The following is a 13,759-nucleotide window of genomic DNA, read 5'->3' on the forward strand; positions in this document are numbered from 1 at the left end:
ATAACAAATGTTGGTTTGGTCCAAAATAATCCATCGTTATATCCGAATAGCGGCGTTTTGTTCGTGCGTTCCAGACACTATCCGAAATAGTAAAGAAGTGTCACGCGCATGGCGCAATTCGTGACAATAAAATTCTAAGTATTCCATTACCGTACTTCGAAGCATGTCAACCGCTGTTTAAAATCAATTTTTACGCCATTTTTCTCGTAGAAAAGCGATAATATTCCGACAGGGAATCTCCTTTTCGGCAAACAGAGGAAAAAATCCCAAAGGCGGGGGCGGTCGGGGTCACGCGCATAAGCCAGTGTCCCTTGATCGGCCACTTGAGAAAGGCGATAATGTGTTTCAGCCTGGGGCTGGAATGACGACATTCTGTTTTTTCCCGGGCTCTGAGCGCCTATGGACGACGTGGGAAGTGTCACGTTAGAGCAGAGATCCTTAGTAAATGATAGAGATGGAAAAGAAGTTCAACAAATGGTCAGACAGGCCACTTCCTGTAAAGGAATCTCTCAGGTTTTGACCTGCCATTTGAGTTCTGTTATACTCACAGACACCATTCAAACAGTTTTAGAAAATTGTTTTCTATCCATATGTAATAAGTATATGCATATTCTAGTTACTGGGTAGGAGTGGTAACCAGATTAAATCGGGTATGTTTTTTATCCAGCCGTGTCAATACTGCCCCCTAGCCCTAACAGGTTAGCAAGCTGAATTGTTTACCAGTTGCTAAGCAGTTGCTAGGGACTCTTTTGGAAGAAGCTAGCTAGCTAACGAAGAACAACAAAGAATATCTAGTTAACAGAAGAAAAGAAAGAGAAAATCAGGACAGAAGAAAAAGGATATCAAAGTGAAACAGTTCTCTAAAGACACAGGAGACAATAATACAAGAAACAACACTTCTGTAGCTTGTCAACTATGTGTCTGTCTATCCCTGTTCTCTCCTCTCTGCACAGGCCATACAAACGCTTCACACCGCGTGGCCGCTGCCACTCTAACCTGGTGGTCCCAGCGCGCACGACCCACGTGGAGTTCCAGGTCTCCGGCAGCCTCTGGAACTGCCGGTCTGCAGCCAACAAGGCTGAGTTCATCTCAGCCTATGCTACCCTCCAGTCCCTAGACTTCCTGGCGCTGACGGAAACATGGATTACCACAGATAACACTGCTACTCCTACTGCTCTCTCTTTGTCTGCCCACGTGTTCTCGCATACCCCTAGAGCATCGAGCCAGCGGGGTGGTGGCACTGGAACCCTCATCTCTCCCAAGTGGACATTCTCTCTTTCTCCCCTGACCCATCTGTCTATCTCCTCATTTGAATTCCATGCTGTCACAGTTACCAGCCCTTTCAAGCTTAACATCCTTATCATTTATCGCCCTCCAGGTTCCCTTGGAGAGTTCATCAATGAGCTTGACGCCTTGATAAGTTCCTTTCCTGAGGATGGCTCACCTCTCACAGTTCTGGGTGACTTTAACCTCCCCACGTCTACCTTTGACTCATTCCTCTCTGCCTCCTTCTTTCCACTCCTCTCCTCTTTTGACCTCACCCTCTCACCTTCCCCCCCTACTCACAAGGCAGGCAATACGCTTGACCTCATCTTTACTAGATGCTGTTCTTCCACTAATCTCATTGCAACTCCCCTCCAAATCTCCGACCACTACCTTGTATCCTTTTCCCTCTTGCTCTCATCCAACACTTCTCACTCTGCCCCTACTCGGATGGTATTGCGCCGTCCCAACCTTCGCTCTCTCTCTCCCGCTACTCTCTCCTCTTCCATCCTATCATCTCTTCCCTCTGCTCAAACCTTCTCCAACCTATCTCCTGATACTGCCTCCTCAACCCTCCTCTCCTCCCTTTCTGCATCCTTTGATTTTCTCTGTCCCCTATCCTCCAGGCCGGCTCGGTCCTCCCCTCCTGCTCCGTGGCTCGACGACTCACTACGAGCTCACAGAACAAGGCTCCGGGCAGCCGAGCGGAAATGGAGGAAAACTCGCCTCCCTGCGGACCTGGCATCCTTTCACTCACTCCTCTCTACATTCTCCTCTTCTGTCTCTGCTGCTAAAGCCACTTTCTACCACTCTAAATTCCAAGCATCTGCCTCTAACCCTAGGAAGCTCTTTGCTACCTTCTCCTCCCTCCTGAATCCTCCTCCCCCTCCCCCCCCCTCCTCCCTCTCTGCGGATGACTTCGTCAACCATTTTGAAAAGAAGGTTGACGATATCCGATCCTCGTTTGCTAAGTCAAACGACACCGCTGGTCCTGCTCACACTGCCCTACCCTGTGCTTTGACCTCTTTCTCCCCTCTCTCTCCAGATGAAATCTCGCGTCTTGTGACGGCCGGCCGCCCAACAACCTGCCCACTTGACCCTATCCCCTCCTCTCTTCTCCAGACCATTTCCGGAGACCTTCTCCCCTTCCTCACCTCGCTCATCAACTCATCCTTGACCGCTGGCTACGTCCCTTCCGTCTTCAAGAGAGCGAGAGTTGCACCCCTTCTGAAAAAACCTACACTCGATCCCTCCGATGTCAACAACTACAGACCAGTATCCCTTCTTTCTTTTCTCTCCAAAACTCTTGAACGTGCCGTCCTTGGCCAGCTCTCCTGCTATCTCTCTCAGAATGACCTTCTTGATCCTAATCAGTCAGGTTTCAAGACTGGGCATTCAACTGAGACTGCTCTTCTCTGTGTCACGGAGGCTCTCCGCACTGCTAAAGCTAACTCTCTCTCCTCTGCTCTCATCCTTCTAGACCTATCTGCTGCCTTTGATACTGTGAACCATCAGATCCTCCTCTCCACCCTCTCCGAGTTGGGCATCGCCGGCGCGGCCCACGCTTGGATTGCGTCCTACCTGACAGGTCGCTCCTACCAGGTGGCGTGGCGAGAATCTGTCTCCGCACCATGCGCTCTCACCACTGGTGTCCCCCAGGGCTCTGTTCTAGGCCCTCTCCTATTCTCGCTATACACCAAGTCACTTGGCTCTGTCATATCCTCACATGGTCTCTCCTATCATTGCTATGCAGACGACACACAATTAATCTTCTCCTTTCCCCCTTCTGATAACCAGGCGGCGAATCGCATCTCTGCATGTCTGTCAGACATATCAGTGGATGACGGATCACCAGCTCAAGCTGAACCTCGGCAAGACGGAGCTGCTCTTCCTCCCGGGGAAGGACTGCCCGTTCCATGATCTCGCCATCACGGTTGACAACTCCCTTGTGTCCTCCTCCCAGAGTGCTAAGAACCTTGGCGTGATCCTGGACAACACCCTGTCGTTCTCCACTAACATCAAGGCGGTGACCCGATCCTGTAGGTTCATGCTCTACAACATTCGCAGAGTACGACCCTGCCTCACACAGGAAGCGGCGCAGGTCCTAATCCAGGCACTTGTCATCTCCCGTCTGGATTACTGCAACTCGCTGTTGGCTGGGCTCCCTGCCTGTGCCATTAAACCCCTACAACTCATCCAGAACGCCGCAGCCCGTCTGGTGTTCAACCTTCCCAAGTTCTCTCACGTCACCCCGCTCCTCCGCTCTCTCCACTGGCTTCCAGTTGAAGCTCGCATCCGCTACAAGACCATGGTGATTGCCTACGGAGCTGTGAAGGGAACGGCACCTCCATACCTTCAGGCTCTGATCAGGCCCTACACCCAAACAAGGGCACTGCGTTCATCCACCACTGGCCTGCTGGCCCCCCTACCTCTGAGGAAGCACAGTTCCCGCTCAGCCCAGTCAAAACTGTTCGCTGCTCTGGCACCCCAATGGTGGAACAAGCTCCCTCACGACGCCAGGACAGCGGAGTCAATCACCACCTTCCGGAGACACCTGAAACCCCACCTCTTTAAGGAATACCTAGGATAGGATAAAGTAATCCTTCTAACCCCCCCCCCCCCCCTTAAAAGATTTAGATGCACTATTGTGAAGTGGTTGTTCCACTGGATATCATAAGGTGAATGCACCATTTTGTAAGTCGCTCTGGATAAGAGCGTCTGCTAAATGACTTAAATGTAAATGTAATAAAATGAACCATTGCATTTCTGTTCAAAATGTTGTATCAAGACTTCCCAAATGTGCCTAATTAGTTTATGAATAACTTTTCATGTTCAAAACTGTGCACTTTCCTCAAACAATAGCATGGTATTCTTTCACTGTAATAGCTACTGTAAATTGGACAGTGCAGTTAGATTAATATCAATATCAGATATGTCTATGTGCTGGGAAATTTTATTGTTACTTACAACCTCATGCTAATCGCAGGGGACCCACCAATCCTGAAGAAATTAAAACTCAATTGCTAATGTCCCTGTTAAAAAATCTGGTACGTGGTTCTCGGTAATGGACGGACAGCTCATGAAGAGAGACGGGGAGTGTGTTGTGTACTTCCAATGAAGTTGATTTGCGAAATTTCATCAAGATTGGTGTCATATTGGCTTATATATGATGATAAGGAGATTTTATTTAACACTGAGCTTCAACCAATACCTATAATAGGCATGACTATTGTTGCCTTTTTTTAATAGATGATGGCAGCACTATATGGTGTACCGTTTAGGTGATCTGCATGTTTAAACCCTGTTTAGAGAACTGCACCTTTAAATAATCTTGTTTAGAGAACTTCACCTTTAAATCTTGTTTTGAGAACTTCACTTTTAAATCTTGTTTTGAGAACTTCACCTTTAAATCTTCAAATCAAAGTATATTTGTCACATGCGCCGAATACAACACCTTACAGTGAAATGCTTACTTACAGGCTCTACCCAATAGTGCAAAAAAGGTGTTAGGTGAACAATAGGTAAGTAAAGAAATAAAACAACAGTAAAAAGACGGCTATATACAGTAGTGAGGCTATAAAAGTAGCGAGGCTACATACAGACACCGGTTAGTCAGGCTGATTGAGGTAGTATGTACATGTAGATATGGTTAAAGTGACTATGCATATATCATGGACAGAGAGTAGCTGTAGCGTAAAAGAGGGGTTGGCGGGTGGTGGGACACAATGCAGATAGCCCGGTTAGCCAATGTGCGGGAGCACTGGTTGGTCGGACCAATTGAGGTAGTATGTACATGAATGTATAGTTAAAGTGACTATGCATATATGATAAACAGAGAGTAGCAGCAGCGTAAATCTTGTTTAGAGAACTTCACCTTTAAATCTTGTTTAGAGAACTTCACCTTTAAAGCTTGTTTAGGAGAACTGCACCTTTAAACCCTGTTTAGAGAACTGCACCTTTAAATCTTGTTCAGGAGAAATGAACCTTTCAACCTGGTTTAGAGAACTGTATCTTTAAACCCCATTTAGAGAACTGCACCTTAAAACCCTGTCTGTAAGTCCCAGGTGGCCATCTGTCTAACAGGAAGCTCTTGGGAATGGATTTTTGTAGAGCTCATTTCATTTTGTAAATACCCAGCTGCAGAAATGGCTAACATCACAGAGTAAAAATGTAAACTATGCATGTCGCCTTAGACAAGGGGGTGAGCTAAGCAAATATATTATTATTATTCCTCCCCAGCCCTCATGCCATAGCATGCATGTAGCTTGTATAGAGAAGCTAGAGAGGAATGCTAAACAGCAACAGAACACAAAAAAAACATAACATTCTATCCTCATGTTAGAATCTCTGTTACATTGGATTCCTGTTTTTTTGTCACTCAGAATTATTTAATGTTGTCTTTAAAGGACTAAATTATTTGGCATCAGGCTTGCCAGTCTGACAAGCAGCCAGCTTCGCTAACTTTCAGATACGCTTCTGTGAGCCAAATGCACACATTCCAAGAGAAAACTGTTAAAACAAGAGAAATACGTGTCCTAGTTCCTCTCAACGTTTTAACCATTTCTATGTATACTGAACAAAAATATAAATGCAACATGCAACAATTTCAAAGATTTTACTGAGTTATAGTTCATAGAAATCAGTCAATTTAAATAAATAAATTAGGCCCTAATCTATGGATTTCACAGGACAGGGCAGGGACGCAACCATGGGTGGGCCTGGGAGGGCATAGGCCCATCCAGTTTGGAGCCAGGTCCACCCTCTGGGGTGCCAGGCACAGCCAATCAGAATGATTTTCTTTTTTATTACAGACAGAAATATATAGACCACGGGCTGTGTCCCAAATGGTACCCTATTCCCATCTTGCTCTGGACAAAAGTAGTGCACTATATAGGGAATAGGGTGCCATTTGGGACACCACCATGGTGTCACCCAGCTTGATGGAGTCCTCCATCATGGCTCCAATCCATTCAGACCTTCATTTCCACGGGGTGAAACCTATAATATATAGCATTTATGCGTACATACATTGTTTAAGTATGGGTAGCCCCGGGATTGAACCCACTATCCTGGCATTGCAAGCACCATAATCTACCAATGGAGCTAATCTACCAAAGGAGAAATGCTCACTAACAGGGATGTAAACAAATTTGTACACAGAATTTCAGAGAAATATACTTTTTGTAAGCATGGAACATTTCTGGGATCTTTTTATTTCAGCTCATGAAAAATGGGACCAACACTTTACATATTGCGTTTATATTTTTGTTCAGTATAGAAAGAAACCAATTTCATTTGGCCACATTACCATTTGAAAAACAAGTGAGCCAGCCATATTGCACGGCACGCAGTGAGTGCATGTTTTTCTAGCTTATTGGCACAGCCCTGGTCTTAACTCGATGACATTTAATTTTACAATCAACATTTGATCAACACTGCTACTGGGCCTCAATGGAGGGACTTTAATTTACATTTGAAAAGCACTGATGCAATGAATCTTGTACTGACCACAGTCCAATGGTTGATTAATTATCTTCAGATGAGTTCATAACCACAATGATAATCCACGCTGGAAACAAACCAGTCATTTTCTCATAGACTCATTGGTTATGATCATTACTTAACCATTTCCGTAATTGTACAATTGTCATCTGGTTTATTTTGCCTATTACTCATTGAGAGGGCATGAACATTAATAGGGCAACCCCCAAGAGCCATTCAAACAATGTGACAATGGTGTTTTGTGACACCGTGGTGTGCAAGGAACTCCATGCTTGGGATACATGGCACACCTATTTAGAACAGTGTCACTTCAAAATCATTCACAGTTATAGCTTTGCCATTTGGGCTCACTTGAAGGCTCTGCGTTGAGTGACAGATACCTCAAGAAGACCCTATTGTGTAAGCCCCATTGAGGCTAGGGGGAGGTGGTGTAGTAACACCAGGGTTGTGGGTTTGATTCCCAATGGTGCCACATAATCAAAAATGTTATGTACTTATTGTTTTGTACGTTTCTTTGGATAAAAGCATCTGCTAAATGGTATATCTTTTTTTATTATTGCAAGATTTGTTGCCTGGTCTTTGCATATTTCCCTCCCGGTAGACCTGGGAGCTATTCCTATGAGACAGACCTTTCAGACGCTAAACAACTGGTGCACGTAATCAATGACTTCCAATATGGTTAACATCAAGGACAGGGTAGAACCTATTCCTTATCACAATTTCCTCTTCAATAGGCCCGCGTGAACAGGAAACACTCCTTCCTTCCTCCTCTTGTTCCTCTAAACATACTGTGAAAGATGTATAATTCAGTGAGACATGCATACATATTCATGAGAGATTATTATTCCACATACTTCAAAAACCATGTCAATGACTGACTACAATCACTTTTGTGGTGGTGCTGTGCTCCTTTTCAGAGTCGGATAACAATAATCATTGCAGTTGTTTTTCACTCAAATGGCTGTCAAACTATACAATGTCAAAATGATGTAGAAATAGAAAAGACAGATAGGGTGTCAGACAGTCAGTATGTTGTAAAGGACATTGCAGTGCTGTTGTGCTGAGAACCTGGAGGCAGTGAAATGGCCTGAAGCTGGAGCTGCCTGTAAGCCTGCCTGCCCAGCTGCCTGGGCGGTAATGTAACTTCTGTGGCAGAGAGTACCTAATATCCCCTGAGACCCTGACCATCCGACAGCACTAACTGGGGAACTGGGACAGAAAAAATACATAACATCCACAGCAGGGCCATCATCCCAAGTGGGACGACCCTGAACACCCAGAGCCTCCAGAGAGACTCCTGTCTGATGGTGCTCTTTGTTACATGTTGTCCCGCTAGCCAGGTACTGTTCTGGGGATCTGTTAGAGGTGAACTGTTAGCCGGGCAGTATTCTGGGGATCTGTTGGAGGTGAGCTGTTAGCCAGGTACTGTTCTGGGGATCTGTAAGAGGTGAGCTGTTAGCCAGGCAGTGTTCTGGGGATCTGTTAGAGGTGAAATGTTAGCCAGGCAGTGTTCTGGGGATCTGTTGGAGGGGAGCTGTTAGCCAGGCAGTATTCTGGGGATCTGTTAGAGGTGAACTGTTAGCCTGGCAGTGTTCTGGGGATCTGTTGGAGGGGAGCTGTTAGCCAGGCAGTATTCTGGGGATCTGTTAGAGGTGAGCTGTTAGCCAAGCAGTATTCTGGGGATCTGTTGGAGGTGAGCTGTTAGCCAGGTACTGTTCTGGGGATCTGTTAGAGGTGAGCTGTTAGCCGGGCAGTGTTCTGGGGATCTGTTGGAGGTGAGCTGTTAGCCAGGTACTGTTCTGGGGATCTGTTAGAGGTGAGCTGTTAGCCAGGTACTGTTCTGGGGATCTGTTGGAGGGGAGCTGTTAGCCAGGCAGTATTCTGGGGATCTGTTAGAGGTGAACTGTTAGCCAGGCAGTGTTCTGGGGATCTGTTGGAGGGGAGCTGTTAGCCAGGCAGTATTCTGGGGATCTGTTAGAGGTGAGTTGTTAGCCAGGTACTGTTCTGGGGATCTGTTAGAGGTGAGCTGTTAGCCAGGCAGTGTTCTGGGGATCTGTTAGAGGTGAGCTGTTAGCCAGGTACTGTTCTGGGGATCTGTTGGAGGTGAGCTGTTAGCCAGGCAGTGTTCTGGGGATCTGTTAGAGGTGAGCTGTTAGCCAGGCAGTGTTCTGGGGATCTGTTAGAGGTGAGCTGTTAGCCAGGCAGTGTTCTGGGGAACTGTTAGAGGTGAGCTGCTAGCCAGGCAGTGTTCTGGGGATCTGTTAGAGGTGAGCTGTTAGCCAGGTACTGTTCTGGGGATCTGTTAGAGGTGAGCTGTTAGCCAGGTACTGTTCTGGGGATCTGTTAGAGGTGAGCTGTTAGCCGGGCAGTGTTCTGGGGATCTGTTGGAGGTGAGCTGTTAGCCAGGTACTGTTCTGGGGATCTGTTAGAGGTGAGCTGTTAGCCAGGTACTGTTCTGGGGATCTGTTAGAGGTGAGCTGTTAGCCAGGTACTGTCCTGAAGATCTGTTAGAGGTGAGCTGTTAGCCAGGTACTGTCCTGAAGATCTGTTAGAGGTGAGCTGTTAGCCAGGTACTGTCCTGAAGATCTGTTAGAGGTGAGCTGTTAGCCAGGTACTGTTCTGGGGATCTGTTAGAGGTGAGCTGTTAGCCAGGTACTGTCCTGAAGATCTGTTAGAGGTGAGCTGTTAGCCAGGTACTGTCCTGAAGATCTGTTAGAGGTGAGCTGTTAGCCAGGTACTGTCCTGAAGATCTGTTAGAGGTGAGCTGTTAGCCAGGTACTGTCCTGAAGATCTGTTAGAGGTGAGCTGTTAGGCAGGTACTGTCCTGAAGATCTGTTAGAGGTGAGCTGTTAGCCGGGCAGTGTTCTGGGGATCTGTTAGAGGTGAGCTGTTAGCCAGGTACTGTTCTGAAGATCTGTTAGAGGTGAGCTGTTAGCCAGGTACTGTTCTGAAGATCTGTTAGAGGTGAGCTGTTAGCCAGGTACTGTTCTGAAGATCTGTTGGAGGTGAGCTGTTAGCCAGGTACTGTTCTGGGGATCTATTAGAGGTGAGCTGTTAGCCGGGCAGTATTCTGGGGATCTGTTAGAGGTGAACTGTTAGCCAGGCACTGTTCTGGGGATCTGTTAGAGGTAAGCTGTTAGCCAGGTACTGTTCTGGGGATCTGTTAGAGGTGAGCTGTTAGCCAGGTACTGTTCTGGGGATCTGTTAGAAGTGAGCTGTTAGCCAGGTACTGTTCTGGGGATCTGTTGGATGTGAGCTCGGGGTAAACCACTTATACCCTTACCCAGTGTGATTGTCCAAACTGAGAGTGATCGGTGAGTGTCACTGGCTTTGCCTGACATAATCTGTTGGTTTTGGAAATGTGATCGGAATCCTTTCAACACCTACCTGGCTTGGGACTGCGTGGGTATAAATTCAGGGGCTAAAATGCATTTATTTAATCTGACCCTTCGCGTAAAGAGAGACGCTCTCCGCTGATAACAATATCAGACTGAGGTAACTCGCAGGACTGGCGGGGTCGAGCCCCCTGTGTTACACCAACAAAGGTCTGTGCACCGCCTGCGTCGTTGTGACACTCATTATCATTCGTAATGAGTAAGCTGACATTAGCTGTCATGAGGCATGACACATTGTGTGCTCTGCCTCTGTGACACTATGAACAGCAGCAGGTATGTAAGTGGTGGTGAATACTGGGGCTCTGATGTGCTGGGTGAATTTAGGGCCTCTGAGGGAAAGCTAGAGAACATTAGTGGTTGGAGGTGAGAGGTGGTGGCGACTATAGCTCTAATGTGTTGGGGAAAGGCCCTGTGGGGAATGGGGAACATTTAAGGTTGGAGATGGGGGGTGTGCTATGGGGTGAAGGTCATACTCTGTACTTTCAATAACTGGTGTACCATACTTTGCTCTGGTTCAACTCTCCAGGGGACTATTGCAGAGACAAACTTTAGCTGCTGTTTTATCCACATGCCTTACAATAGACATCACCTGCCTGAGAGACGACATAGGCTACTTACTGGCCAAACATTTGAGATACTCATCAACATGTTTTTGTTAATGGCTGCCCCTGTTGAAACATGACTCCTCGTTTCTCCCTCTGTGGCGTCCTCCAAGACTCTGTCTGTCTGTGGCTACAGTAAGAATGCATATAGGACTACATAATCAATCAAATGTATTTATAATGCCCGTTTTTACATCAGCCAATGTCACAAAGTTCTGTACAGAAACCCAGGTAAAACCCCAAACAGCAAGCAATGCAGATGTAGAAGCACGGTGGCTAGGAAAAACTCCCTAGAAAGGCCAGAACCTAGGAAGAAACCTAGAGAGGAACCAGACTCTGAGGGGTGGCCAGTCCTCTTCTGGCAGTGCCGGGTGGAGATTATAACAGAACATGGCCAAGATATTCAAATGTTCATTGATGACCAGCAGGGTCATATAATAATAATCACAGTGGTTGCAGAGGGTGCAACAGGTCAGCACCTCAGGAGTAAATGTCAGTTGGCTTTTCATAGACGATCATTCAGAGTTAGAGACTGCAGGTGCGGTAGAGAGCGAGTCCAAAACAGCAGGTCCGGGACAAGGTAGCACGTCCAGTGGACAGGTCAGGGTTCAATAGCCGCAGGCAGAACAGTTGAAACTGGAACAGCAGCATGACCAGGTGGACTGGGGACAGCAAGGAGTCATCAGCCCAGGTAGTCCTGTCAGAGGTTGTCTCTCGCCACACATATATTGTCATGTATTGGAAAAAGCTTTCATATCTTTGAGCTGTAGGATATTATGAATCCCATTTGATTGATTTGGTTACATTCAGTCTGCTTGAATTTATTTAAGTATTCAGAGTAAGACAAAACAGATATCACATGCATCACATTCTCTGTTTATAATCTATACATAGTCACTTTAACTCTAGCTACATGTACATATTACATGTAGGTAGACCAACCGGTGCCCCCACACATTGACTCTGTACTCTGAACAGGTACCCCCTGTATATAGCCTCACTTGTTATTTTACTGCTGCTGTTGAATTATTTGTTACTTTTTTTTCGATTTTCTATTTTTTACTCATCTCTTTTTTACTTAACACTTTTTTTTCATTCTTAACTTCTTAAAGCATTGTTGGTTAATGGCTTGTAAGTACGCATTTCACTGTAAGGTCTACTACACCTGTTGTATTCAGCGCATGTGACAAATACAATTTAATTTGCACTTTAAAATCTCCACTCGGATTCTATAGTTGGAAGGGAGTGCTACATTTGGTTGAGTTGTGAACTAACGTGAATTCAACGTGAAATCCCCGCGAAAATGTCACCCTGACATTGGATTTAGGTTAAAAGTTGGATGAAAAAAGACAACATTTCCTTATGTTGATGACTTTTTGCAAATCCAATCAGTTTTCCATGTTGTTTCAACGAAATCACATTGAATTTGTCGGTTGTATTGAACATATTGATTATCCTATGTATAAGGAATGAAATATAGAATCACAATCTCTCAGATGTGATGAATATTTATTTTTCTTCAATGTTCAAGGAATCGAGCACCTTCATCAACATTCCACAAGTGCAATTTGGCTATATAAACTTGCGCAAAACCACAGCATTCTAGAGAGCCAGAGACAGCCGCGTCACTAATTGAGTCACCGCGAATTGCGAAGATTACATAGCCACAAAATATAATAGGCTACACCTGTGATTCCAGGTAGCCCACCCTATTTGCGGGGCACGTCCTATTCGTTTGTGGCGATGTAAAATATACCGGGCTGAAAGCGTATGTTGAGTTGCATAGCAGATATTCCATTGAAAAACATACAAGCCTCGGCGGAAAGAGAGGGGCTGGCACCGCGTCCAACAACAGCAAGGAATCCGTTAGCAATACCATAAAGAAATGGAAAACCGACATGCTGCAAACACATTAACCAGCTCGCTTGCTCAATATCTCTCTTATTCCAGACCCCCACCATACCGCCAGACCAGAAAAGCAACAGCATTTACTCTTGAAAATAGTAACAACTTCCTAGTAGCCACTAAATAATAAACTAATGTTCAGCATTATTATTAACCCAACATTATTAGGCCTATTACTGTGTACTAACTTTTAGCAGCCTACTGGAGCAATAGGACTAAGACTGTATTATATATCATGACAGAAATGCCAGGTGCACATTCTGTAGAACTCAAACATTGCTCATTGCTATTCGTTTCAAGTCATTTGAATGCATTCTATATGATATAGTCTATTATGCATTGTATTCCGCTATCTGATTTTGAGACTATAGCGTATAATAGACTGCCATGCGTAGCCGAAGTGGAACCATATATTTGTACAATGGACATGTTTTCTGTGAACTTTTAGACAGAGCATAGGCTCTATTCATAATGATGAAACAGTGTAAATAGAATACAAACCTTCACAGACTCCGACCTCATACTGCGTGATGGATCCACCGTTTAGCGGCGATCTGATCACGCACCGCAGCCCGCGGTCGCAAGTCCCATACAGACCGTAGACACCACCGCAGCTTTCGTTTTTCTGCTTGGCGCAGACCGAGCAGCAGCCGCAGATACCAAGCACAACCGCGCCAGAGCAATGCTTTGGCTCCTCGCATTTAGACTCATCACACGGCAGACATAAAAGTGCCAGGCTGCTCTTCCAAACCAGGGAGATCAGAATGCATCTCGTTATAAGGTACATCCTGGCAGAGGCCATGTAGAATTTGTTTTATATATATCCACAACGCACCCCCCCCCCCCCCCCCCCAGACCCCAATCACCAGTCCAGCGAGGTATAATAAAACCCCAGCTAAACTATGCAACGCGAAAAGCACCACGCAGTTCTTCTAAAGAGGCTCAAAGTTCCGGTAAACCGACTAGATTTGTGCTGTAGGTTGTTGTACTTTCCGTTAGAGAAACTTTTGCCCCGGTGCTTCTTTTCCAGGAAAGAAAACGATCCGTTAAAATGCTCATGAAACTGCAACTATCCCATACATGGTTTATTCG

The 13,759-nt window shown here is 45.8% G+C and overlaps 1 protein-coding gene across 1 annotated transcript in view; it reads right to left on the minus strand.

The window, feature by feature from the left end:
* LOC106611167 (cysteine-rich motor neuron 1 protein) overlaps positions 1-13,514 on the minus strand; it is a 181,405-nt gene extending 167,891 nt beyond the window's left edge. The window contains exon 1 of the mRNA XM_014211086.3: positions 13,169-13,514. Coding sequence (XP_014066561.1) covers positions 13,169-13,469 — 301 coding nt within the window. The 5' untranslated portion in view covers positions 13,470-13,514. The remainder of the gene's footprint in view (positions 1-13,168) is intronic.
* Positions 13,515-13,759: the final 245 nt, after the last annotated feature.

This window comes from Salmo salar, chromosome 09 (assembly GCF_965601325.2).
Source record: "Salmo salar chromosome 09, fSalSal1, whole genome shotgun sequence".
NCBI classification, from domain to species: domain Eukaryota; kingdom Metazoa; phylum Chordata; class Actinopteri; order Salmoniformes; family Salmonidae; genus Salmo; species Salmo salar.